The 26,180-nt window shown below is 42.8% G+C and overlaps 1 protein-coding gene across 3 annotated transcripts; it reads left to right on the top strand.

Annotated features, from left to right (window-relative positions):
* Positions 1-231: 231 nt before the first annotated feature.
* On the top strand, positions 232-24,298 carry haus3 (HAUS augmin-like complex, subunit 3). 3 transcript variants are annotated; one of them, XM_052020607.1, is made up of 5 exons: positions 232-337; positions 3,453-4,460; positions 18,380-18,822; positions 22,519-22,743; positions 24,154-24,298. In XM_052020607.1, the coding sequence occupies exons 2-4, from the start codon at positions 3,549-3,551 to the stop codon at positions 22,631-22,633; spliced, it is 1,470 nt and encodes a 489-aa protein (XP_051876567.1). In that variant the 5' UTR covers positions 232-337; positions 3,453-3,548; the 3' UTR covers positions 22,634-22,743; positions 24,154-24,298. The 3 variants fall into 3 exon arrangements, with proteins under 3 accessions (XP_051876567.1, XP_051876569.1, XP_051876568.1); XM_052020609.1 differs by having other exon boundaries at positions 285-337; positions 3,463-4,460; XM_052020608.1 differs by lacking the exon at positions 232-337 and adding an exon at positions 711-817.
* The last annotated feature ends 1,882 nt before the right edge of the window (positions 24,299-26,180 follow it).

Here is a 26,180-nt window from a genome sequence, read left to right as displayed (position 1 = left end):
CGATCGGCGCGGCGGCGGCGGCAACGACGACGACCTGCAATGATGACCTCCGGCCAGCGGCGGCGCCAATTCGACCTCCCGCCAGCGGCGGCGCCAATTCGACCTCCCGCCAGCGGCGGCGCCAATTCGACCTCCCGCCAGCGGCGGCGCCAATTCGACCTGCAATGATGACCTCCCGCCAGCGGCGGCGCTGCAGCCAGCTCCCCCCCCCTCCCGCTCTACGTTCGGTGCGTTTCGGCCTCTTGCCTCCCCCCGCCGGCTCGTCGGCCTGGTTTTCCGCTGGCGGGCGCGCTAACGGCCAGCGGCGGCTGAGGGAGGACCGGCGCTCGGTGGGCAGGTAAGTTTTACTCGTATTTGAATCCTTTCGCTGAGCCGGCGCCTCAGAGGAAAAACCCGAGAGGAGAATCGGGTCCGTTTGATCGATTGTGTGGGGGTGGGGGGGGGGTTGAGGTCTGAGCGCCCGTTGGGCGCCGCCGCACGGCCCGGGTGGGGGTCGATGTATTTAGGGGTGCGCCCCCACAATCACCGGGACAGCGTCGCCGCTCACAATAATTGGCGCTTTTTTTCCCCCCGGTAGCCAATGGGAGCGCATCACCCTGCGTGGTTGATGCTTCGGCCAATCAGAGCTCCTCAAATCGCGCTGCCGGCGTCTCAGCCAATCAGAGCGCCTCGTCTTGAACCCTCGGCGCCCGGGGCTTCGGGCGCGCCGCCGTCCGTACGCGGGCCGATGGCTCGGCAGCCGTCTGGACCAATGAGAGCGCCTCACTCCGCGCGGTCGATGTCTCGACCAATGGGAGCGCCGTATCCCAGCCCGCAGGTATCTCGGTCAATGACAGCACCTCACCCGACCCTACCGGCGGCTCGGCCAATGGGCGCGCCTCACACGGCCTCTGTGGCTTCTCGTCCAATGGGAACGTCTCACCAGGTTCCTCGGCCAATGGGAGCGAATTACCAGGCTCCTCGGCCAATGGGAGCGCCTCACTCGGCAGCTCCGGCTCCTCGGCCAATGGGAGCGCCTCACTCGGCAGCTCCGGCTCCTCGGCCAATGGGAGCGCCTCACCCGGCTCCTCGGCCAATGGGAGGGCCTCACCCGGCTGCTCCGGCTCCTCGGCCAATGGGAGGGCCTCACCCGGCTGCTCCGGCTCCTCGGCCAATGGGAGGGCCTCACCCGGCTGCTCCGGCTCCTCGGCCAATGGGAGCGCCTCACCCGGCTCCTCGGCCAATGGGAGCGCCTCACTCGGCAGCTCGGGCTCCTCGGCCAATGGGAGCGTCTCACTCGGTTCCTCGGCAAATAGGACCGCCTCACTCGGCTCCTCGGCCAATGGGAGCGTCTCACCCGGCAGCTCCGGCTCCTCGGCCAATGGGAGGGCCTCACCCGGCAGCTCCGGCTCCTCGGCCAATGGGAGGGCCTCACCCGGCAGCTCCGGCTCCTCGGCCAATGGGAGGGCCTCACCCGGCAGCTCCGGCTCCTCGGCCAATGGGAGGGCCTCACCCGGCAGCTCCGGCTCCTCGGCCAATGGGAGGGCCTCACCCGGCAGCTCCGGCTCCTCGGCCAATGGGAGGGCCTCACCCGGCAGCTCCGGCTCCTCGGCCAATGGGAGGGCCTCACCCGGCAGCTCCGGCTCCTCGGCCAATGGGAGGGCCTCACCCGGCAGCTCCGGCTCCTCGGCCAATGGGAGGGCCTCACCCGGCTGCTCCGGCTCCTCGGCCAATGGGAGGGCCTCACCCGGCAGCTCCGGCTCCTCGGCCAATGGGAGGGCCTCACCCGGCTGCTCCGGCTCCTCGGCCAATGGGAGCGCCTCACCCGGCTCCTCGGCCAATGGGAGGGCCTCACCCGGCAGCTCCGGCTCCTCGGCCAATGGGAGGGCCTCACCCGGCAGCTCCGGCTCCTCGGCCAATGGGAGGGCCTCACCCGGCAGCTCCGGCTCCTCGGCCAATGGGAGGGCCTCACCCGGCAGCTCCGGCTCCTCGGCCAATGGGAGGGCCTCACCCGGCAGCTCCGGCTCCTCGGCCAATGGGAGGGCCTCACCCGGCTGCTCCGGCTCCTCGGCCAATGGGAGGGCCTCACCCGGCTGCTCCGGCTCCTCGGCCAATGGGAGCGCCTCACCCGGCAGCTCCGGCTCCTCGGCCAATGGGAGGGCCTCACTCGGCAGCTCCGGCTCCTCGGCCAATGGGAGCGCCTCACTCGGCAGCTCCGGCTCCTCGGCCAATGGGAGCGCCTCACTCGGCAGCTCCGGCTCCTCGGCCAATGGGGGCGACTCACCCTGTTCCTCTGGCGTCTGGGCCATTGGGATTGGCGTTGCCAATAGGAACGCCTCGCCTGACACTTCCGGGATTTCGGCCATTGGAGGCGATTCACCCCGTACTGCCGATGTCCCGGCCAATGGGAGCGTCTTACCCGACCCTGCCGTTATCTCGGCCAGTGGGAGCCAGGATCTATTAGGACCCGGCAAATCTGTACAGCGGTGGTTTTCTGCATTGTGGCAGTTTGTAATGGTTTATGATATTTTATTTCTTCAGGTTTCAGGCTTTAACTGCATCTTAGTTCCCCCAATAGCTGTCTGTGACAGTGCGTTCCATATTCATGTTATTCTTTAGAAAGCTTAGTTTTTTAGACCCCAATTTGACACTATACTTCTGTCCTACTTAAATATTTTTGTAAAATTGTTTGCCCATAATTTGTGATGAAATTTGTCTTTGATTATGTGTCACACCGATTATACGTTATTGGTGGTGGTGCTAAAGAATCTGTGAAGGAGGTGTTTAAATAATGGGATTCTGGTATAAAGAAGTCTGTGGCGATAACTTTTAAATATTTTGTTTTAATTGATGGGAAAAGCATCGGATATATTGGAATTACATTTTGAAGTTTACTGAACATGTTAAATTTGCACACTATTGTCAGGATCGAGTATTTTCTGTTAGAAGTCCGTTTTCAATGTTATGTTGATCATTAACACTGCACTTGTGTGTCTTGTATTTATAAGCATTTCCAGTGGAGTTTAAAATTATGAAGTGTGACAGATGATTACATAACTATGTACTTTGAATACAGTGTTGCTATAATTCATATTAACTGTCAATGGTATTTCTGCCATTTGTTCCCACCAATGAAATGATTTGGAGTTTCTTTAACAGCAAAACAAGTCATTTAAAAACTTTAAAGGACTATACTCAAATTCAGAGCTTAAAGCACCTCCAAAGCATATACATGGTTTTTAAAAGTTTCCGGAGGGATAAACATTGAGCAGATAAGTTATTGTGATCCTGCTGACTGAATCATTGCCAGCATGTCAGTTTAAATAGTGAGGAAAATGAGCGCTTTTTTTCATTAGAAGAAATATCACTGTTGTCTATAAATCTATGATACTTTTGATGTCCAGGCCTTTTTTTATTTCTAGAAATGCTGCTACTTTTCTGTAAATTAAGTTAATATATTGTTTCTGCTTGAGATTAAAACAGATATCCAGCATACCACTTTATTGCAGTTGGATATTTGAAATCTCCTTTCATTCAGACCCCAGAAAAGTTATCATGTACTGACCATAATGAACGGGAGAATATTTGTAGAGACATTAAAGAAAATTGGTTATCCTAATGCCAATCAATTAAATGGGGAACATTTTGATTGGTGGTTTGACATTGGCGATGAAAGAATGTTTGTAGAATGGTTCTGCAATACTGTAAATGAACAGAATGTATTAACAGAAGAAGAGTTGAGTGGATTGAAAAGACTGGAAGTTGAAGATCGTCTTTTGGATCAGAAAGACTTGGATCAGGTCTTGGAGACGTGTCCTAAAGATGTGAAATCAAAATATGGCAGCTTGGCAGAGATGACCATTGAGGAACTGGAAAAGGAAGTTGAGGCACTGCAGTTAACTCGAAGTCTTAAAATTCAGCGACGAAATAAGCAACAAATGATGGCCAGTAGAATACATCATATGCCAATGCGGCTAAGGGATGAGGAGGAAGAATGTGCCAGGTTGTTGAGAGAAACACATGAACAACTGACTGTGGAAAATGCTGAATTAAATAGTACACTGTTAAAGATTCAAGAAGTAGTTCAGGAGCTAAGTTCTACATATTCAGACACTGAGTCAGGAAAGATACCAGAGCAAGAGGTTGTCTTCCTGTCACAACTTGTATTGGACCAGTATTTGCTACAAGAAGAACAATGCACAGCAGCTCTCACTGAATATACCAAGAAACAGCTTTTTAAGGGCATAGCGGAGCTGGTTGAAAGCTCTGATGTAGAAAAATTTCAGCTGGTGGACTTAACATCTCAGCCTATACATGGAGAATGCGATGAGGTCCTTGAATATAAGAAACAAATGGCTAGAATCCAAGCAGCATACAGCAGTAGCCAGCATCTGTTAATTCTGGCTAAAGCAAAGGAACAAAGTACGGAGGCTAGACTTCAATACATGGAACAGATAATCTCGTCAATACAAAACAGAAAGGTAAGATTTATTATTGTACTGGCAAATAATACTTTGAACTGCCTTCTCTTGAAGAAGCATAATCTGTCACAAACCAGCAACAAAAGAAACACACTGTGCATGATTCAGTGTTAAAAACTATTTTATTAATCACTACTTATGATAATACGTAAAATAAAAGTAAAAATGTTAGTATGTTAGAATTCAAAAACGTTAAACCTCGAACGTTAACCCCAAAACTAAACTCTTCGTGTGTGTGTGTGTGTGTGTGTGTGTGTGTGTGTGACAAAGTCCAAAACTCCCAGTTCCGGAATGGTTCTTAAAGTTCAGTTCCGCAAGCCATAAGGTGAAACATGAGCAAGGGCTTCTTCAACAACCACCGTTGTCTGAAGATAAGATGTAGATGTAGAAAAACATAGAGAGAGTACATACGAAATCCAAATGTTCCACGATGGAACCCAAACGACACTCCAGTGTTTACTCGGTAGTGACTTCCTCACCCCGAAAAGCATCCGAACCGTGGTTGTCCACACACAAATACCTGTTTCCTTCTACAGGTCAGCAACAAAGTGAACTCCACCGGATTACTTCCAACGTCCATACATGGATTTCAGTGGCAAACACAGTTATTGTTTCTCATCCATCGATAGAGAAAACAAGCAGGCTGGTGTCTCTCTCCCTTCTCTCTCTCTCTCTCTCTCTCTCTCTCTCCTTCTTCTTCTCCAACAACGTCATTACGTCCTTTATCTTCTATTGACGTAAGCACGCCCCACACACACATACACACACACTCTCTATCTTAAAGGGACTTTCACTGAGTCCGTAACACCTCCCACCTAAAAAATATTTTTCCCAAGAAAAATTTAACCGCGCATACAGTTAGTAATGTTAATGATTATCATGCTACACAACTACAGACTATCAGATTAGTACAGATACATGTTTCCCATTTAACATCGGGAAAGACAATCAGCAATCACATTATCTTTGCCTTTAATGTGAGTTATCATGAGATCAAACTCTTGCAAAATTAAACTCCAGTTTAACAGCCTTCTGTTCTTGTTTTTGACTCGGCTCAGAAACACCAATGGGTTATGATCTGTATATACAGTCAATGGTTTCTGAGTGGTGCAAACATATACACTGAAATGTTGCAAGGCTAAAACAAGTGACAGTAATTCTTTCTCTATGGTGGAATAATTCTTTTGATGCTCATTAAATTTCTTTGAAAAGTAAGCTACAGGATGGTCAATATCATCAAGGTCACCCTTCTGCAACAACACAGCTCCTGCAGCTTCATCACTGGCATCTACTGCTAATGAAAATGGCTTTTCAAAGTCAGGTGATTTGAGCACAGGATGGTAGCATAAAATGGCTTTCAGCTTCTCAAATGCTTCTTGACAAGAATCTGTCCAAACAAACTTTACTCCCTTCTTCAGAAGATTAGTTAGGGGAAGAGCAATATCAGCAAAACTTTTACAAAATTTTCGATAATATCCAACCATTCCCAAAAATCTTTTAACAGTCCTCGTACCTGTGGGAATAGGGAACTCAGATATTGCTTGAACTTTTGCCTGAACAGGAGCTTGCTTGCCTTGACCTACAACATAACCAAGATACGTTACAGTGGCATGGCCAAATTCACTTTTAGCCAAGTTAACTGTAAGGTTAGCCTTGGAAAGTCTTTCAAACAACCTTTCTAACGCAGAGATGTGATCTTCCCAAGTATCATTCCCAGTCACTAAGTCGTCAATGTAGGCATCTGTATGTTTTAACCCATGAATCACTGAATTAATCATTCTTTGAAATGTTGCCGGAGCATTTTTCATTCCAAATGGCAAAACATTGTATTCATACAATCCAGAAGGGGTTACAAAGGCTGAAATCTCCCTTCCTCTATCTGTTAATGGAACACACCAGTACCCTTTTAATAGGTCAATCTTTGTAAGAAATTTTGCCTTTCCCACTCTGTCTATGCAATCATCCACCCTAGGAATAGGGTAAGCATCTGACTTTGTTACAGCATTCACTTTCCTGTAATCTGTGCAAAATCTAACAGTTCCATCAGGTTTAGGTACAATAACACAGGGCGAACTCCAATTTGAAGTAGAATGTCTAATAATATCATTTTCCAACATGTATTTTATTTCCTGATCAACAAGTTTACTTTTTTCCACATTCATTCGATATGGGTGTTGTTTGATTGGTTTTGCATCCCCAACATCAACATCATGGGTAATTATCGATGTTCTGTTTGGAACATCTGGGAACAGATTTTTAAATTTTAAAATTAATTCTCTCATCTGTTATTTTTGTGAAACTTGTAAATGGTCCAACTTCGTTTCAAGGTTCTCCATGATATTTTGGTTTTTTAGTTTCGATGGAACAATATTTGGTCTAAATTGGCCTTCCTCAACATCAACATCAGGCATTCTAGAAACAACCTTTACACCATCCACCAAGGCCACAACTGAATCCCTCTCATAATAAGGTTTTAGCATGTTTACATGACAGAGTTGTGTTTTCTTGCGTCTATCTGGTGTTTTGATTATATATGTTAGATCAGTCACTCGAGATTCAATAACATAGGGTCCAGAAAAACGAGATTGCAAGGGATTATTTTGGCTAGGGAAAAATACCAACACCTTTTGCCGCACTGCAAATGTCCTAGGCCGAGCACGTCTATCAAAATATGTCTTCATTCTTATCTGGCTGGTTTTCAAATTCTCTCTCACTAGCTGGCAGACTCTCTCCAACCGAGTTTTAAATTTTGGGACATAGTCCAACAGACTCAAGTGAACTTCCTCATTAACCCATTGCTCTCTCAACAACTCCAAAGGTCCTCTCACCCTATGTCCAAACACAAGCTCAAACGGACTAAATCCTATTGACTCCTGGATCGATTCTCTAACGGCAAACAAAAGTAAATGGATACCTTCGTCCCAATCCTTGGTGTTTTCAAAGCAATAAGTCTTCAGCATATTTTTGAGAGTAGAATGAAATCTCTCCAGAGCTCCTTGAGATTCTGGGTGATATGCAGATGATACAATCTGCTTTGCTCCCAGCTCATAGACTATTTGTTGAAAAATTTTTGACATAAAATTACTACCTTGATCAGATTGGATTTCTTTTGGCAAACCAAACAAGGTAAAAAATTTTACAAGAGCCTTTGACACCGTCTTGGCCTTAATATTTCTAAGGGGTATTGCCTCTGGAAATCTAGAAGTGGCACACATGATGGTTAACAAATACTGATTTCCAGTCTTAGACTTTGGTAATGGGCCAACACAGTCCACAATCACCTTCGAAAAGGGCTCACCAAAAGCAGGAATTGGTTTCAAAGGAGCCACAGGGGGTTTTTGATTTGGTTTACCCACCAGCTGACATGTGTGGCAGGTTCGACAAAACATCACCACATCTTTTCTCAAACCAGGCCAATAGAATTGTTTCAAGATCTTTCCTACAGTTTTATTCACCCCAAAATGACCACCCAAAGGCATACTGTGGGCCAGGTTTAAAATCTCATCCCTATAAACTTTTGGAACAACAACCTGATGAATAACTTCCCATTCCTCATTAACAGGAACATGAGGAGGTCTCCATTTCCTCATTAACACTCCATTTTTGACATAGTATCCAGTTGGCACTTTTTCAATCTCCTCACATGAGAGAGCTTTTTCTTTCAATTCTGTCAACTCAGGGTCCTTTGTCTGTTCCACCATAAAATCCTTCCTTGACAAAGACAAATCTTTAAATTCAGGCTCACTATAAGGATGTTGATCCTCCAGTGAAAACAGAAAAGTCTCAGATAAGGCATCATAATTTTCTTCCTGTTTAGGACTGTCACAAGGAACCACATCAGACTGCATCGGATTGTCTGTCTTGGCTAATTCTCTAGCTCTAGCTCGAGTCACCGCACATGATGGGTAAACATCTGGATCATTCTCAGACTCATCAATCCTTGGTTTGGTTGTTAACCGTACCACAGGAACAATTTCTCCATCTGCAAGGTCATTTCCCAATAACAAAGAAACTCCTTCCACTGGCAACCTAGGTCTTATCCCTATCTCAACTGGTCCTTCTACGAACTTTGACTTTAAAATCACCCTGTGAAAAGGGACAGACATGGTCTCACCTGTAACGCCTCGTACTAGATTTACTTCACCAGTGTCACTTTCTTCACCAAAATTTAAAACACTGTCCAGCAAGAGAGATTGACTAGCCCCAGTATCTCTAAGAATTTTCACTGGCACCTGGGGTGACTCATCATTCAGTGAAACAAAACCCTCTGATACATAAGAACGGAATTCCTGTCTCACCTCCTCCAACTCTTCCACTTTTCCCTCTTGCAAGGACTGATCTTTAACAGCATCTCCTAAACCTTTTTGATTTTTAATTGCCTGAAAGCAAGCATTGGGCCCAGCTTCCTTCTTTTTCTTCAAAAGGGCACAATTAGATATCACGTGGCCAGGTTTCCTACAGTAATAACAAGTACGCTCAACAGGTTTCTCCAGCCCTGGCTTCTTTTCATCTTTTCCTTTTTGATTACCTCCCAATTTAATCTCTGGTTTACCTGGATTGTCTTTGTAACTCTTTTGAAAGGTTTTAGGTTGTCCCCATTTGGATTTATGGGTTAAAGCATAATCATCTGCCAACCTAGCAGTTTCTTGTAAAGTTTCCACAGCCTTTTCATTTAAATATGTTGTTAACTCAGCTGGAACACATCTTTTAAAGTCTTCCACTAGTATCAATTCTTTCAATTTATCAAAATCCCCATCTACATTTTTAGCCATGTACCATCGTTCAAAACATATTCTCTTTCCATTGGCAAATTCCATATAAGTCTGATCTGCAGATTTCCTCAAGTCTCTGAATTTTTGTCTATAAGCCTCAGGGACCAATTCATAGGCCTTCAAAATAGCTTGTTTTACCTTGGTATAATCAGCTGCATCCTCAACAGACAAAGCAGAATAAGCTTTTTGAGCTTTACCTTTAATCACACTCTGTACCATAAGAGCCCATCCTTTCCTTGGCCAGTTTGAACTCACAGCAACCTTTTCAAAATGTTGGAAATACTGATCAACCTGATCTTCTTCAAACGGAGAGACTAATCGAACCTCCCTGCTGGCTGAAAAACCATCATCAGAATCAGATTCCGAACTCCTACGCTTCATTTGTAACTCATGCTGCCTCTGTTTCTCCTTCTCCTCACTATCCAGCTCCATCCTCTTCAATTCCATCTGCTTCATTGCTAGATCAGCCTCTATCTTCATCTGAGTTATCTTTTGTTCGGCCTCTAATTTCTCTCGCTCGGCCTCTATCTTTAACTGGGTTTGTTCTCGTTCAGCCTCTAATCTCTTTTGTTCTCGTTCAGCTTCTAATTTATTTTGCTCTCGTTCAGCCTCTATCTTTAACTGGGTTTGCTCTCGTTCAGCTTCTATCTTTGCCAGCTGCACCTGTGCCTCAGAAATTGCTATTTCACTGCCAGGAAACTGTTTTAACACTTCCTTCTCAAACACCTTTTCCACATAATGGCCAGCTATCAATCTCTGAATATCTGCCTTTCTCATAGACTGCTTTACTTCTGTAAGGTTTAGCCTTGTAGCAATCTTTATCAGATCATCCTTTTTCGCCACCTCCAATCCCTTTTGGGTTGGTGACTCCAAAAATGCCTTAATATCCATTGCTGCTGGTTTCCACACACACAAGCCAATTAAAAAGAATTTATCAGACCTCCCTCAAAATCTTTGGATTGAATCCCGAACAAATCTCGTCAATCTGGGGAACGATCCCAGACGACTCTCGTTAACCTTGGGAACTATCCCGGACGAGCCCCCAATGTTGTCACAAACCAGCAACAAAAGAAACACACTGTGCATGATTCAGTGTTAAAAACTATTTTATTAATCACTACTTATGATAATACGTAAAATAAAAGTAAAAATGTTAGTATGTTAGAATTCAAAAATATTAAACCTCGAACGTTAACCCCAAAACTAAACTCTTCGTGTGTGTGTGTGACAAAGTCCAAAACTCCCAGTTCCGGAATGGTTCTTAAAGTTCAGTTCCGCAAGCCATAAGGTGAAACATGAGCAAGGGCTTCTTCAACAACCACCGTTGTCTGAAGATAAGATGTAGATGTAGAAAAACATAGAGAGAGTACATACGAAATCCAAATGTTCCACGATGGAACCCAAACGACACTCCAGTGTTTACTCGGTAGTGACTTCCTCACCCCGAAAAGCATCCGAACCGTGGTTGTCCACACACAAATACCTGTTTCCTTCTACAGGTCAGCAACAAAGTGAACTCCACCGGATTACTTCCAACGTCCATACATGGATTTCAGTGGCAAACACAGTTATTGTTTCTCATCCATCGATAGAGAAAACAAGCAGGCTGGTGTCTCTCTCCCTTCTCTCTCTCTCTCTCTCTCTCTCTCTCTCTCCTTCTTCTTCTCCAACAACGTCATTACGTCCTTTATCTTCTATTGACGTAAGCACGCCCCACACACACATACACACACACACTCTCTATCTTAAAGGGACTTTCACTGAGTCCGTAACAAATCTTTTTGGTGAGGTGGATGGTTTGTAATAGTGAACTGTTTAAATTGAAATAAAATTGGGCTCTTGGTAGGAATGTAAAAATACATACGTTATGCATGTGATACTGGCAACACTCTGCTGGTCGGGCAGCATTTATAGATAGAGAAAGGGATTTAATTGGGGTTGATGTTATGACAAATCTTTATAAAATTCTAATATGATCGCCAAATGTTGTTTAGAGGTTACCTCATTCTTCGTCCACAGATGTGTATTTCAGACACCCTTCACCTTCATTTCGGCTCAATTCTTGGCAAGTCTTTTTTATATATTCCTTTCTGGGGTCTTGGCATCCCTGGCAAGGACATAAGTTGTTGTCCATCTCTTAATTACCCTCAAGAAGGTGGTGGTGAGCAGTTCCCTTGGACCACTGCAGTCCTTCTCGTAAAGATAATCTCACGGCACTGCTGAGTGCTGAGTTCCAGGATTTAGACCCAGCAACAATGGAGGACCAGCAATGTATTTCCAGGGGCAAAAAACAAACTGCTGGAGGAACTCAGCGGGTCAGGCAGCCCTCTCGCAGGAAATGGACAGTTGAAGTTTCAAGTAGAGACCCTTGATCGAGACAGTATGGATGCTGCTTGACCTGCTAAGTTTCTCCAGCAGCTTGTTTTTTTTTTGCTCCAGATTCCAGCATCTGCAGAGTCAGGAGTGCGGAGGAGCAAGGGATCTGGGAGTTCAGATACATAATTCCCTGAAAGTGGCGTCACAGGTAGACAGGGTTGTAAAAAAAAGCTTTTGGTATCCTGGCATTCATAAATCAAAGTATTGAGTACAAGAGTTGGGATGTTATGGTGAGGTTGTATAAGACATTGGTGAGGCCAAATTTGGAGTATTGTGTGCAGTTCTGGTCACCTAACTATAGGAAAGATATCAGTAAGAATGAAAGAGTGCAGAGGAGATTTACTAGAATGTTGCTGGGTCTTCAGGAGTTGAGTTACAGGGAAAGATTGAACAGGTTAGGATTTTATTCCTTGGAGCGTAGAAGAACGAGGGGAGATTTGATAGAGGTTTACAAAATTATGAGGGGTATAGACAGTTAATGCGAGTAGGCTCTTTCCATCTAGATTGGGAGAGATCAGTATGAGAGGACATGGCTTTAGGGTGAAGGGGAACATTAGGGGGAACTTCTTCACTCAAAGAGTGGTGAGAGAGTGTGGGACGGGCTGCCATCTGATGTAGTAAATGTGGGCTCACTCTTGTTTTAAGAATAAATTGGGTAGATACATGGACGTGAGAGGTCTGGAGGGTTATGGACTGGGTGCAGGTAAATGGGACTAGCGGAATAACGTTTCGGCACAGACTAGAAGGGCCAAATGGCTTGTTTTCTGTGCTGTAGTGTTCTATGGTTCTTGTGTCTCCAATGTATTTCCAAGTCTGGAAGCTTTGCAACTTGGAGCAGAACCATGCACCTGCTGCCTTGGTAGCAAAGGCCACAGGTCGAGAGGTGCTGTCAGAATTGCCTAGCTGGGTAACTGCAGTGCATTTTGTGGGTGGTATATGCGATAGCCACTGGTAGAGGGAGTGAATATTCAGGATGGTTGATGCTGTGCTAGTCAAGTGAGCTGCTTTTTCCTGGATGGCATTGAGCATCTTGAGAATTGTTGGTGCTGTATGTGCCTGGATAAGTGGGGAGTATTCCAGCACATTCATGACTTGTGCCTTCTAGTTGGTTGAAAGGCTTTTGGGTGTCAGGAGGTGATTATCTGCTGCGCAACACCAAACTCTGACCTCGCTGGCTGAAGGATAGTGGGAAATCCTGTTGAATCTGCCATTGCTTAGCTTGGAGCAGAGAAAGTTAGGAGAAGACATGGGAGCTGCATAAAATTTGATAAGTTTTGAATGAACGAGTAGGAGGAAATTGATTAAGTGATGTCAGTTGTCAGAGAATGTAGATTTCAGTTATAGAGTCAGAGAGAGACAGCAAGGGACAGGCCCTTCTGCCTCACCAAGTCCACCCACTTACACCAATCCTGCAATAACTCCACTTCTTATTTCTCACATTTTCTTCTTTCTCCACCACCACCCCCCACCCCCACCCCCAAAAAAACCTTCTAGGTGAAAACCTGGCTAATGGAGTGTAATGTGAAGTGTGAGGTCATGAACTTTTGTTAGAGGAATCAAAGGGGGGATTATTATATTAATGGAGAGAGACTGCATGAGTGAAGTTTGGAGGGATCTAGGTGATATAGTGCATGAACCACAAAAAGTTAACGGACAGGTGCAACAAATGGTTAAGAAGACAAATGGCACATTGGCCTTTATTGTGAAGGGGTTGGAGTTTAAGAATGGAGAGGTTACATTACGGTTGTGCGGGGTGGTGGTGAGGCCTCATAGTTTTGGTCCCCTTACTGAAAAAGAATATAGTAGCATTGGAGGCAGTGCAAAGGGGATTCACCAGGCTAATTCTGGGATAAGACAGTTGTCCTGTCAAAAGGGGCTGGACAGTTTGGGTCTGCATTCCTTTGGAGTTTCGAAGAATGAGGGCTAATCTTATTCAAACATGTGAGATCTTGAGGGAGTTTGACAGTGTAGATGTTGAGATGTTTTCACTAATGGAGCCCAAACTCTAAAAGGGGATGGTCATTTATAACTGAGGTGGGTAGAAATTTCTTATCTCAGAGTAGTGAATCTCTGGAATTCTCTGCTCCTGAGGGTGATGGAGGCCAGATCATTAGATATATTTATGGCAGAGATAGATAAGTATTTAAAAATTGAGAAGTTGAGGGTTATGAGGAATTGCTACAGAAGTGGAGTTGAGACCAGAATAGATCAGTCTTGATCATAATGAATGGCAGGGCAGGTGTTTGCTGGCCTATTCCTGCTCTTATTTTCTTGTGTTCTTTGTGTAAAATGCACCCACACACCAGGGACAATTTACAGTGACAATTAACCTACTAACCCACACGTCTCTGGAGGAAACCAAAGCATCCTGAGGAAACCCATGTGAGAGAACATACAAACACTACCCAAGGTTAGGATTGAACATGGGTCTCCAGTACTGTGAGGTAGCAACTCTACTTGCTGTACCACTGTGCTGCCTTAATACATTGATTTTTGTCAGTGTGGAGAGGCTAAGGGAGGAACTTATTCTTACAGATGCAAATGAACTGTACCTTTCACAACCCCAGCATAACCACTGCTAAACGGCTATTTTTTTACTTTAGGTTGTAGCCACTGTTGTAATCTGGGAAACCAGTAGCGATTGGCACACACAGTTTCTGAAATGCAAGTATGCTGATGGCTGGGCTTTTGCTTTTAGTGATGTTGGTTGAGAAAAAGTCATTGGCCAGAACATCAAGAAAATCTTCCTTCCTGTTCTTTAAAATCATGGCTGGAGATATTTTTTTTCTCTATGACCATAGAAAATCTTAGTTCAGTGTCTCACCTAAACCTGTTACATCTAATGATATAGGGTGCCTTCTGTGTCAACTTAATCTTTGTCCTCTTACTTTGTGCCTGAAATGTTGTTCCGTGGCTTTACTCTGTTAGCATACAATAGTAATAATAAGTTCTATGCCCTGTTTATAAAATCATCATTACTGCTTTATTCTGATGTAAGTTCATTAACCTGTTAACTGTTTCTCTCTCCATGGGCGCTGTGAACATCTCCAGCAATTTGTGTTTGTTTCTACTTTATTCTGTGCCCTATTTATAGAACCAAAAATGTTACTGATCATTTGTCCTTTAACCTGTTTTTTGCATTTTTAGCAATTTTAGTATTTGGTTTCTTTTATTCTTCTCTTGCATGCCAAATTTCCATTGAACTCTTAATTATAGTTTTTGTCTCTTGATGTATTATCTCACACTTTTCATTATATACGATAAACCGTTTCATTGAATTGAAATTTTTTGCAGTCCTCTACTATTGTTAGTTTTAATGCTCACTGCAAATTTCATCATCAAGATTATTGCTAAGACTGAATCGACAAGAATAAAGCTAGAATTAAACTAGACTCAAAATAGCAAAATCCTAAAATCTACTTTCCACTCCGTGAGCAGAGATCTGAACAGACATAGTTTAATTTGTTGTTTGTGGGATGTTTGCGTTTGCATGAGAAAGTGGCTTCCTTTCGAAAGGAATTCATTGGCATTGGGCAGATAAATCTGAACATGCCTTCCTTTTGACATTTGCAATTGAACATTGTTTAAGATTATTTCCCTTCCAGTGTTGGGGACTCTATATTCATCTCTATTCCTGTTTTTGAAATTTGAGCTTGAGAATTGAATTGGTTACTGGGACCTTTCATTTGAGAAGTACTCTTGGTATATGGCTGTGCTTCAACTGCTCTGGGGGTTGGACGTATTTACTCTGAATGAACTGGGGCTGATCTAATATTTTATTTTATTGGGGAGGTGCTACTTTTTTGATGTGAAGGAGTCATTGAAGTCATTTTGAAAGCAAGTCGTTGGAGGCATGAAATTCAGTTTAATTGGAGTAGAATATAATGTGAAGCTTCACTTCATCCTGATAAGTGGAGGGTATTCCATCATACATGAACTTATGCTTTGTCCTGATTAAACTTTTCTTGTCGCTGTTGGGTCGACACGATGGTCTGCTGGACCACTCCAGATATTACTTTGGGTGGCATTGTGGCACAGCTGGTAGAGCTTCTGCCTTACAACTCCAGCAATCTGGGTTTAATCCTGATCTTGGGTGTTATCTGTGTGGAGGTTATACATTCTCCCTTTGATCGCATGGGTTTCCTCCTAGTGCTCTGGAGTTCTCCAGCATTCCAAAGGCTCGAATGTTGATAGATTAATTGGTTATAGATTAATTGGCCAATGTAAATTGTCTCTCTCTGGAGGCAGATGATTTTTAATGTGGGGAGAATGAAATGGGATTAGTGTAAATGGGTGCTTGATGATCGACATGGACTCAGTGGGCCGAAGGGCCTGTTACCTTACTGTGTGACTCTGAGTAATTGAGAGTTAATCAGTTTGCTGAATCTGATTGATGTCCTTATTCAGACTTTGGTGAAATAAAAACAACAGTTTTTAAGCAGAATTTATGTCTAAGGGCAAAATATTTCACCTGAACTGGAAAGGTTACCGATGCAATAATTTTTGAACAAGTACCAAATTAGGAAAGGGGGAAGGGAAGGAAAACTGATGGTATAGAAGTTGGAAAAGATGGCAAGAGAATTTAGAAAGGAATGGTGATGGAATAAGTAAAGAAATAACAGGTTTAGCATGGAAAATAAGCAACAGTAGAACCAACAGTTCAATGAGATTTTACAAAAATCTGTTAACTTCATCCTTGCCATTGTTGAGAGTATCTCTTTCATCCAGCACAGAAACATTCCACCATGTCCATGCCAACCATTGAGGATCCCTCTATACTAATCCCATTTTCCAGAACTTGGACAGTAACGCTCTGTGCCTTGGCTATTCAAGTGCTCATTGAGATACTTAAATGTTGTGAGCCATTTGATAAGGCGCCACATAAAAAATTACCGCACAGGAGCACACAGGGTTAGTGGGGGATGGGGGGGTCGGTGTGTGTGACACACTGGATAACTATAGAAAACAGAGTCAAAATAAATGAGTTATTTTTCGTTTGCCAATTTGTAACTAGTTGGGTGCCGCAGGGATCAGTATGGTAAAGATAACAATAACTGGGTAATTTGGTTTCCAGAATGAAGGAATGAACATTGATAAAGGAGAACTCTCTTCCTCCTCAGGTTCTTACTTCTTAACAGTAAACACTCTCAGCGTATTTTTTTAGATCAGATTGCAATTCGGTTCTCTTTCAATAACCCAGTGAAGGACCATTCTGCACGATTTGCTCAATTCCTGGTTGGGTATATTTGTCATTGAGTCATAGAATCATGCATCATGGAACACAGGCCCTTTGGCCCAACTGGTCCATGATGACTAAGATTCCCATCTAAGCTAGCCTCATTTGTCCATGTTTGGGCCATATTTCTCTGAACCTTCCCTATCCAGGTATATTTTAAATGTTATTATTGTACCTGTCTCAATCACTTCCTCTGGCAGCTCATTCCAAGTATTGACCACCCTCTGGGTGAAAACATTGCCTCTTGGGTTCCGATGTCACGAACCAGCAACAAAAGAAACACACTGAGCATGATTCAGTGTTAAAAACTATTTTATTAATCACTACTTATGATAATATGTAAAATGAAAGTAAAAATGTTAGTATGTTAGAATTCAAAAATGTTAAACCTTGAACGTTAACCCCAAAACTAAACTCTTTGTGTGTGTGTGTGTGTGTGTGTGTGTGTGTGTGTGTGTGTGTGTGTGTGTGTGTGTGTGTGACAAAGTCCCAAACTCCAAGTTCAGGAATGGTTCTTAAAGTTCAGTTCCGCAAGCCATAAGGTGAAACATGAGCAAGGGCTTCTTCAACAACCACCGTTGTCTGAAGATAAGACGTAGACGTAGAGAAACATAGAGAGAGTAAATACGAAATCCAAATGTTCCACGATGGAACCCAAACGACACTTCAGCGTTTACTCGGTAGTGACTCCCTCACCCCGAAAAGCATCCGAATCGTGGTCGTCCACACACAAATACCTGTTTCCTTCTACAGGTCAGCAACAAAGTGAACTCCACCGGATTACTTCCAACTTCCATACATGGATTTCAGTGGCAGACACAGTTATAGTTTCTCATCCATCGATAGAGAAAACTAGCAGGCTGGTGTCTCTCTCCCTTCTCTCTCTCTCTCCTTCTTCTAACTTCTTCAACAACGTCATTATGTCCTTTATCTTCTATTGACGTAAACACGCCCCACACACACATACACACACACACTCTCTATCTTAAAGGGACTTCCACTGAGTCCGTAACACCTATTTAAATCTCTCCCCTCTCACCTTAAACCTGTGCCCTCTCGTTCTCGATTCCCCAAACCCAGACTGTGTGCATTCACCCGCTCATGATTTTAGACACCTCTGTAAGATCACCCCTCATTCTCTTGCACTCCAATGAAAAAAAGTCCCAACCTGTTCAACCTCCCTCCATAACTCAGTTCCCTCGAGTCCCGGCAACATCCTTGTAAATCTCCTCTGTTTGTGTATGGTATAGAGTGGAGAATGCTACCAAAGAGCTATAGTTGGAAATTTATGAAGAACGACTAAGGAAAAATATTTGTCCCTACTAGTTCAGTGTGTACAATTTGAAAGGTCAATAATTTGACATCTGCCAACCTTTGGGTATCCTGTCAAGTCACTGCCTTGAGAGAAAATTTAGAAAATGAAAGAGCACAAATGTTGCTAGGAGAAAGAATGAGGAATGTAAAAGAATGAGCATGTAAGTGGAAACAATTAAATTGAAATGTTGGAAACTGAAATTTGATTTAATTTTCAACAGCTGATCGATGATGCAAATGGTGCAAAAGCCAAGAAGAATAGTTTGTCCAAAGAACTGACTGCGATAAATATCCAAATTGAACAGCTAATTAACAACGAGCTTCCTGATCTGATTGTTGAGAATGCACAACTCTTAAATATGCCTGTTGTGAAAGGTAATTTTGATCTACAGATGTCCCGCCAAGACTACTATACCTCCAAGCAGGACCAGGTTGCTAGTCAGCTGATCAAGCAGAAAGCTCGATTTGAACTACTTCAGCTAGCATACGAGATGGAACTGTGTAAACATCGAGAGACCCATCGGCATCTTGAGAACCTGACCACGGAGCTCAATCAAACTAGAGGAGAATTTGTGCAGCGTTTGGATATGCTGTCTGATAAGTCTCTATTGTCAAGTAATAAACAGCGGACCATAATTGATTCAAGTGATACCTCTACCGTCAGGTAAGAAGGTCAAAAATGTACATTTTCTTGCTTTTTTTTATGCCTAATCTCTGGACCACAGGTTGTCTGTCCAAATGCCATCCTGGAAAATTGTAAAAACTAACAATAAAATTGGCTAATAGTGGTTTAATAATAGAACACAGTGATCAAGAAATTTGTAGGTTGTTACTAAAAATTAAGCAGTTTGCCCACAATATGCTTTATAGATTAATTTTAACTGACATTCTATCACTGGTTATTATTCATTACAAATATTAGGACTTCTATTTGCTCTAAGAATTCTAAAGGACAGGATTTATCTTCACCTTGAAAGACAGGGATTGATTAGGGATAGTTGTCATGGCTTTGTTTATGGGAAATCTCATCTTAAATTTTAATTTTTTGAAGTGGTAATTAAAGTATTGATGAGGGGAGTTGGTAGATTGGTGCCTGAACTTTAGTAAGGCCTTTGACGAGGTCCTGAATAATAGGCTGGTACAAAAGATTGGAGCCTGTGGGATCCATGGCAGGCTGGCAAATTTGATCCAAAATTAGCTTGGTAAATAAGAGATAGAAAGTGATGGGGGGAGGGTTGTTTGATTGGAAGTCTGTGGCCAGTGGTCTACCACAAGGATTGGTGCTGGGACCTTCGATGTTTTGTGATGTACCTTAACAGCTTGGATGTGAATGTAGGAGTTAAGATGAGTAATTGAGGGTGCAGAGGAGTTCACTTGGATGCTGCATTTCAATTGCAAGGTGAGACTGGATAGGCTGGGTTGTTTTCAAATCCAGATTACACCTCAACCAGAGGGATTTCTTTTAATAAAAAGGCATGAATCATATTGTATTTTGAATCCTGTCGCCAGTTTATTTTGCACTGGTAGGTTACTATTGAAGTTTTACTGGATGGGATGTTAAAGTTATCAGGTTAATTTCTGAATATGGAGAGCATTGGGAAATGAATTTTTTTTTTTGTCTCATGGCATTTCTGCTGTTTACTGAGATCATTGGTGTTCTGCGACAAACCCCATAATCTTTCCCCCTCTATTGTTAAATCAGTTATTAAAAGAAAACTACCTTTAATTTAGAATTAGCTATCATTTTCCCTTTGCAGAAGGGAGTACAATCTTCTCTAATTCTCTTTGGACCAAAGTGTCTTCCCTGACTTCATCCCTGAAATTTCTGTCATTTTGTCCTGGCACTTTTGTGGCATGATTGTTACTTGTCACTTACCAGCCCATGCTTGGATGTTTGTCTTTGTTTCAGGCATGGACTGCTTCTTTTGCTGAGGAATTTCAAATGAAATGAACATAGTAGTGTAATCATAGGGAACACCCCCATCTTTGTACCTTGTGATGAAAGGAAGGTAATTGATGAAGCAGCTCAAGCTTGTTGGGCATAGGGACACTGCCCTAAAAGCTTCTACAATGATGTTCTAGGACTGGGGTGATTGATAATGGAGATCAAACTATCTTCCTTTGTGCAAGATTCTAACCACTGAAGTGTTTTCCCTTTTGATGCCCACTGACTTCAGTGTTCCCAGAGCTTCTTGATGGCAAACCCCATCAAAGGCTGTCTTGATGTTAAGGGCAGTCACTCTGACTTTGCCTCTGAAATTCATCTGTTTGACCTATGTTGGATCAAGGCTGTAATGAAGTCTAGAGGTGAGTGTTCCTGATGATACTCAAACTACGTGTTGATGAGCAGGTTACTGGTGAGTGAGTGTCTCTTGATAGAATTGCGTGCTGATGCCTCCATCACTTTGCTGTTATTGAAAGGAGACTAACCATTAATTACCCTTAGTGGTTATGTTCTTTTCTTAAGTTCCTGCTCTGTGGTGACTCCCCCACCCCCCCACTGAATGTTGATGGTTTCAGTATTGGAATAACAAGGCTGGATGTTTGGACTTAAAATTTGAGAAGATCATTGCCTACAACTTGCATGCTCCTTGCTACTTATCAGCTGGTGCCTGAATGTTTTCTAGGTTTTTGTCATATGCAGGCAGGCATTTTTTTTTTAGAGAGATTGCATTAATGACTGTCCAGATTCTGACACGACATACACAGTGAATAGCAGGGCCCTGGGGAGTGTTGTTCATATAATGACAGATGAGGTCAAATATTTCCTCATGATCACTCACGGGTTTGAATTAAAGTAACCATGTCCTTCTTGATAGTCATCTTGGTCAGTGGTGTCATACAGAGTTGACCCTCATAGGCATTGATTCTGCTCACCCATTCTGCACCCATAAGTCTGTTGTTTCAACATATCATCGAGTCATGGAGCTATACAGCATGGGAAACAAGCCCTTCAGCCCAACTTGTCCATTTTGACCAAGTTGCCTAACTGAGCTACTTCCATTTGCCTGCATTTGGCCCATATCCCCTTAAACCTTTCCTATCCATGTACCTGTCCAAATGGGTTTTAACTGTTATAATTGTACCTGCCTCTACCACTTCCTCTGGCATTTAAGCACCACGATCTGTGTGGGGGGGAAATGTTTTCCCCTCGGGTCCCTTTTAAATCTTTCCCCTCTCACGTTTAAACCTATGTCCTCTAGTTTTGGACTCCCTTACCCTGAGGAAAAGGACTGTGGCTTTCACCTTATCTGTGCCGCTCGTGATTTTATAAACCTCTATAAGGTCACCCTTCAGCCTCCTACACATTTCCTTACAAGTCAAGCCCTCAAATTAGAAGCCCAAACATCTAGCCTTGTAAATTTTTTTTGCACCCTTTTCCAGTTTAATGACATCCTTCCTATGGCAGGGTGACCAGAACTGTATGCAATACTCCAAATGTGGCCTTAGCAATATCTTGTACAGCTGTAACATGAATTCCCAACTCCTGTGCTCAATATTCTGACTGATGAAGGCAAGCGTGCCCAGCACTGTCTTCACCACCCTCTGTATCACCATTTTCAAGGAACTATGTACCTGCATCCCAGGTCTCTCTGTCCTACAACACTCCCTAGGGCCCTACCATTCACTGTGTAAGCTAAGAGAGAACAGTAAGTGCTAATCAGATGTAGGTTTTCGTACCTCTGTTTTACCTCTGAGACTCGATGATCAGCATTGACTCCAGACTTAAAAGACCACTCCATCCTGATCATACCCTCAGTTGTTAGGTCTGCCCTGGTGGGTTGCAAACAGACTTGGAGATTGTGATGGAGGAGTTTTGACATTAGTTGTCAGGTATAATTCTGTAAGTATGAAATCTGAATTTTTATGGTAGACTAAGCTGTAACTAGCCATAGAAACCCATCTGACTCTAAAATAAAAACAAATTATTAGTGTCATGATTTCCCTGCATGAATTTTTTTTAATGGGATTGGCCAATTAAATCAGCCAATTTGATGGGTTCACTGAGGATCATGTTAAACTGATTCCTCATAGCTGTGGGGGGGGGGGGGGGGGGTGGGGGGAAGAATTCACATTAGAGGTGGTTAGGTTTTTGTGAAGAAGTTCTTTTCTAGTTATCAGGAAGCATTGTTTCACTTCCAACTATAAATTCTGGGTGGTTTATATAGTTCATGTAGTCTCTATTTCACTCAGTGGGAGAAGTGGGGGTTGGGTGCACACATTTGCTTTGTTCCTTGATTTTTACCATTCTGGTCTTGCTGAGAAGTAGCATGTCATGGTTAATAATTAGGTATTTTCAGCACATCTAAATATAAGTCAAAGTCAAAGGAACATGTTTTTCTTCCATTCTTTATTTCAGACTCTCTGAGATGTTTGTGGGAGACAACAAGCAGCAGCTGTTCAAAACTTACAGTGGTCTGGAAGAGGAAGCCAAAAATCTCCAGCAGGAACTTGCTTATTTAAAGGACCAGTGAGAGCATCAATGTGCCAGCAGTCTTACCTGCAGTCAGCACTAGAATCTGACATTGAGAAACTTCAGAGTGTTATGTATACTGGATCCAAGCAGCTTTTACTTCATTGTGAGGTAACTTACAAGTGACCTGGTTATTACTAGTGTTTCTTCATTCAGAAGTTACAATCTACAAGGCTTCCAGTATGTTTCAAGTCTGTGTGGGAACCATTTTGTAGCTTTACGCTTAATTTGGCAGAATGGATCTGAATTTGGTGGCTTCCAGATAAAATATAAATTTCTTTTAGAAAATTTGGCTGTTTCAAGTGGTTTGCATATTTTGGTTTGCTGCTCGGGGAATTTTTCTTCCTTTCTGCCTCTCTATTTAACTTTTTCTTTGCCTGTCTCAGACAGTTTTGAAAGAGTTTCTATTGGGGACTGTTGATCAGACAAAATCGATTGCAATCTGACTTTCTTGGAGGGATCAGTGAAATTGGTGTTAGCTGAGGATAAGAATGTCTGGCATAGTGTTGGTGATTTTCCAAGGGGTGGAAGGAGTTTTATTCTGTGGTTTATAATATCTGACCTTGGTGAGTTTGCTGACTGAATAATGTTCTATTCCTCCCCTTGGACACAAAAGTAGTAAATGCTGCTGCATTTAAAATAAGGACATACATGAGAGCAGAATTAGATCATGTGGCTGTTTCGGACAGTTTGAACATATATTGCGATTGTGGTTCATTTGGTCTTGGCTTCTGCTTAACTTTCCTGACGGTTTCCTGTAATGCTTGACTATCCTATAGATTGAAAATCAGTATCTTGGCCTTGAATATATTCAATGGTTCAACATGTTCTCTGCGGTTGAGTGTTCCAAAGCTTGAAAGACTTCCGAGCCTCATGACCCTCTGAAAGAAAATTCCTCATCTGTCTTAAATATATGACTCCTCATTCTGAAACTGTGCCCCCAGTTCTTGATCTCATTATCAGCTTTGTAAAGTTCCATCTGAATCTGTTTTTTTCATTAAGATCTTCTCATTATTTAAAATTACGATGTTACAATTACAGGCAACCTACTCAACCTTTCTTCCATAATCTACTCCATCCCAGGAATCAATCTCGTGAGCTTTTTTCTGTACGGCAAGTGTATTCCTTTTTATTTGAAGGAACCAAACCAGTACACAGTTCTCCAGAAGTGCTCTCACCAATGCACTGTTATACTGCATCCCTTTTAGAATTCCGATTTTCTTCCTAATTACTTGCTGTACATATTTGTTTTGTGTAAGAAGACACCCATATCTCTCTGTACACAATCATTCTATAATTTCTGTCCATTTAAATAATATCCTGCTTTCCCAATCTTTCTCCCAAAATAGAAAATCCTACAATTCCTCAATTTTTGTATATATTTGTTGGGGACATGGATGTTGCAGGTAATCTGACATTACCTATTCTTAATTTTGTGTTCAATTCAAGGATATTTAAGACGTTTCGTGATTACTTATAACCACCATTGTTATCAATTTAAACTTTTTGTTTATTTTGAAGGAACTGTCAGAACCTCTTCAAAGATTGGAAAATCAATTGCAGAGACTACCCCAGATCATCGGAAATATAGCTGATGATATCAAGTCAAAACGTCAAATGTTGGCAAGCAGCTTCAGCTGTAGAGGCGAGAGAATTCTGTATGTCCATTTTCTTTCAAGATCCTGATCAGCTGAAGAAAATTGTGGAGGATCTAGAGAGGAAAGTTCGGACATTGGATTGGAAAGCTGATGTGTAACCTTCAAGTAGAAAACAGTGTTGACAGTGTGACTGCTCCTCTGAATAATAACTTCTCTAACATGCTCAATTATGGTTACTTGTATAGTAATGTACATTAGAAGACTGAAGAGAATCCTAGCCTTGTATCCCTCCACCCCATCATATGAATTCTTTATGATCGTTCTTTATGTACAGTTTTTCAAGCTGCTTTTCGCCTGAAATGTATATGACTAACTTGTTAATTAAATAGCAGCCGTGGGCATATCTGTATTGGGCAGAACTTTGATATTTGTGTTTCATGGTTAACAATCATAGATAAATAAAGTATTAAATCAGGTTCTTACATTTTAAATCTACAGCAGGAGAATCTTTTTGCTGACGACTACGGTAAAATAAATTTAGCATGACATTCTGCCTTTCTCACTTTAAGATGCATTGCAAAATACTTGACAGCCGATAGATTACTGGTGTTCTTGCTGTTTGTAAGCAAATAGGACAGTAAAGATTGCTTGCAATAATTTTATATAAATGACCACTTTTTGATGGTAAGAGCTAGAAGTGTATGTTGTACAATAGGGTAGCGCAGTGGTTACATTATTGGGATTGGATTGGTGATTCAAAGACAAAATTGATACCTGGGGCATTTTAAAAATTAGTTAATTTAGAAGACCTACAGTATAAAGCTATTTTCTGTAACGATGACCATGAAACTATTGGATTGTTTAAAAACTGGTGTTGTTTGCATATGTTTCGGGGAAAAAAATTGGCCTTCATTGTCTTGTCTCTGACTCTCAACTACCAGTGCGGTAGACTTCCTCCTGAAATGGCCTGCTGAACCATTTGGTTCAGAGGTAATTTGGGACAGAAGATAAATGTTGGCCTGTGAACAAACAAATATAATAATAGAAAACAATAGCAATTGTGAGTTGTGCCATGAGATTAATTTGGCCAGATTGCCCTGATGGCTAACTGATGGTTCTGCACAGAAGGGCCAGCTACCTGCAGTGTAGATGTCAGCATGTTCTGTACTTCCCTGCCTGTGCAATGCAGTGTGGAAGTATTGAATACTTGACCACCTGCTCTGTCCATGGACTCGCACCGAGTCATGGATGCTCAATGTTATACTAGCTTGAGGTGTTGGATACACTCAGCTGGCCTCTCAAGCTATGGCATCAAATCTACTGAAAGTGAAGATGAAAGTTTACATATGCATTGCATTCAAACCCAAATTCAACCGAATAATTTGATGCGATTTCAAGTTGTTTCTAAATCCCTCTTGTGGATATTTGGAAACCAGTGCCAAAGGCCTTCTGACAGAATGAGAATGTTAGGAGGCAATCATTGTTGTTTGTAGATGTGGGCAGTAGAAGCTAAGTTGCCACAGGCAGCCTGCTCTGCCTTGCAGAAGGACTGCATCAATGCGACTACCAGGAAGTTGGGGACGACAAAAGGGTGCAGGTATCCCATGAAAGCCTTGGGAGCATTGATCTACAGAGGCATTTTGTGGTGCAAGTCCATAAGCTCCCAGAAAATGGGGAGGGTGGTAAATAAGGTGTATGGCATTCTTACCTTCATTGGCTGGGGAAATGTAGCTCTATAAAACTTTAGTCTGACCACATTTGGAGTATTGTTTGCATTTCTGGTCACCGTATTCCAGGAAGGATGTGAAGGCTTTGGAGATCATGCAGAAGAGGTTCACCAGGACGTTGCTTAGATTGGAGGGTACTGGTGATGAGGAGAGTTTGGAAAACTTGGATTGTTTTCGCTAGAGCATTGGAAGCTGAGAGCAACCTGATAGAAGTATTTGAACG

The sequence above is a fragment of the Pristis pectinata genome, chromosome 7 (genome assembly GCF_009764475.1).
Source record: "Pristis pectinata isolate sPriPec2 chromosome 7, sPriPec2.1.pri, whole genome shotgun sequence".
NCBI lineage: Eukaryota > Metazoa > Chordata > Chondrichthyes > Rhinopristiformes > Pristidae > Pristis > Pristis pectinata.
This window is presented reverse-complemented; position numbering and strand designations above follow the sequence as displayed.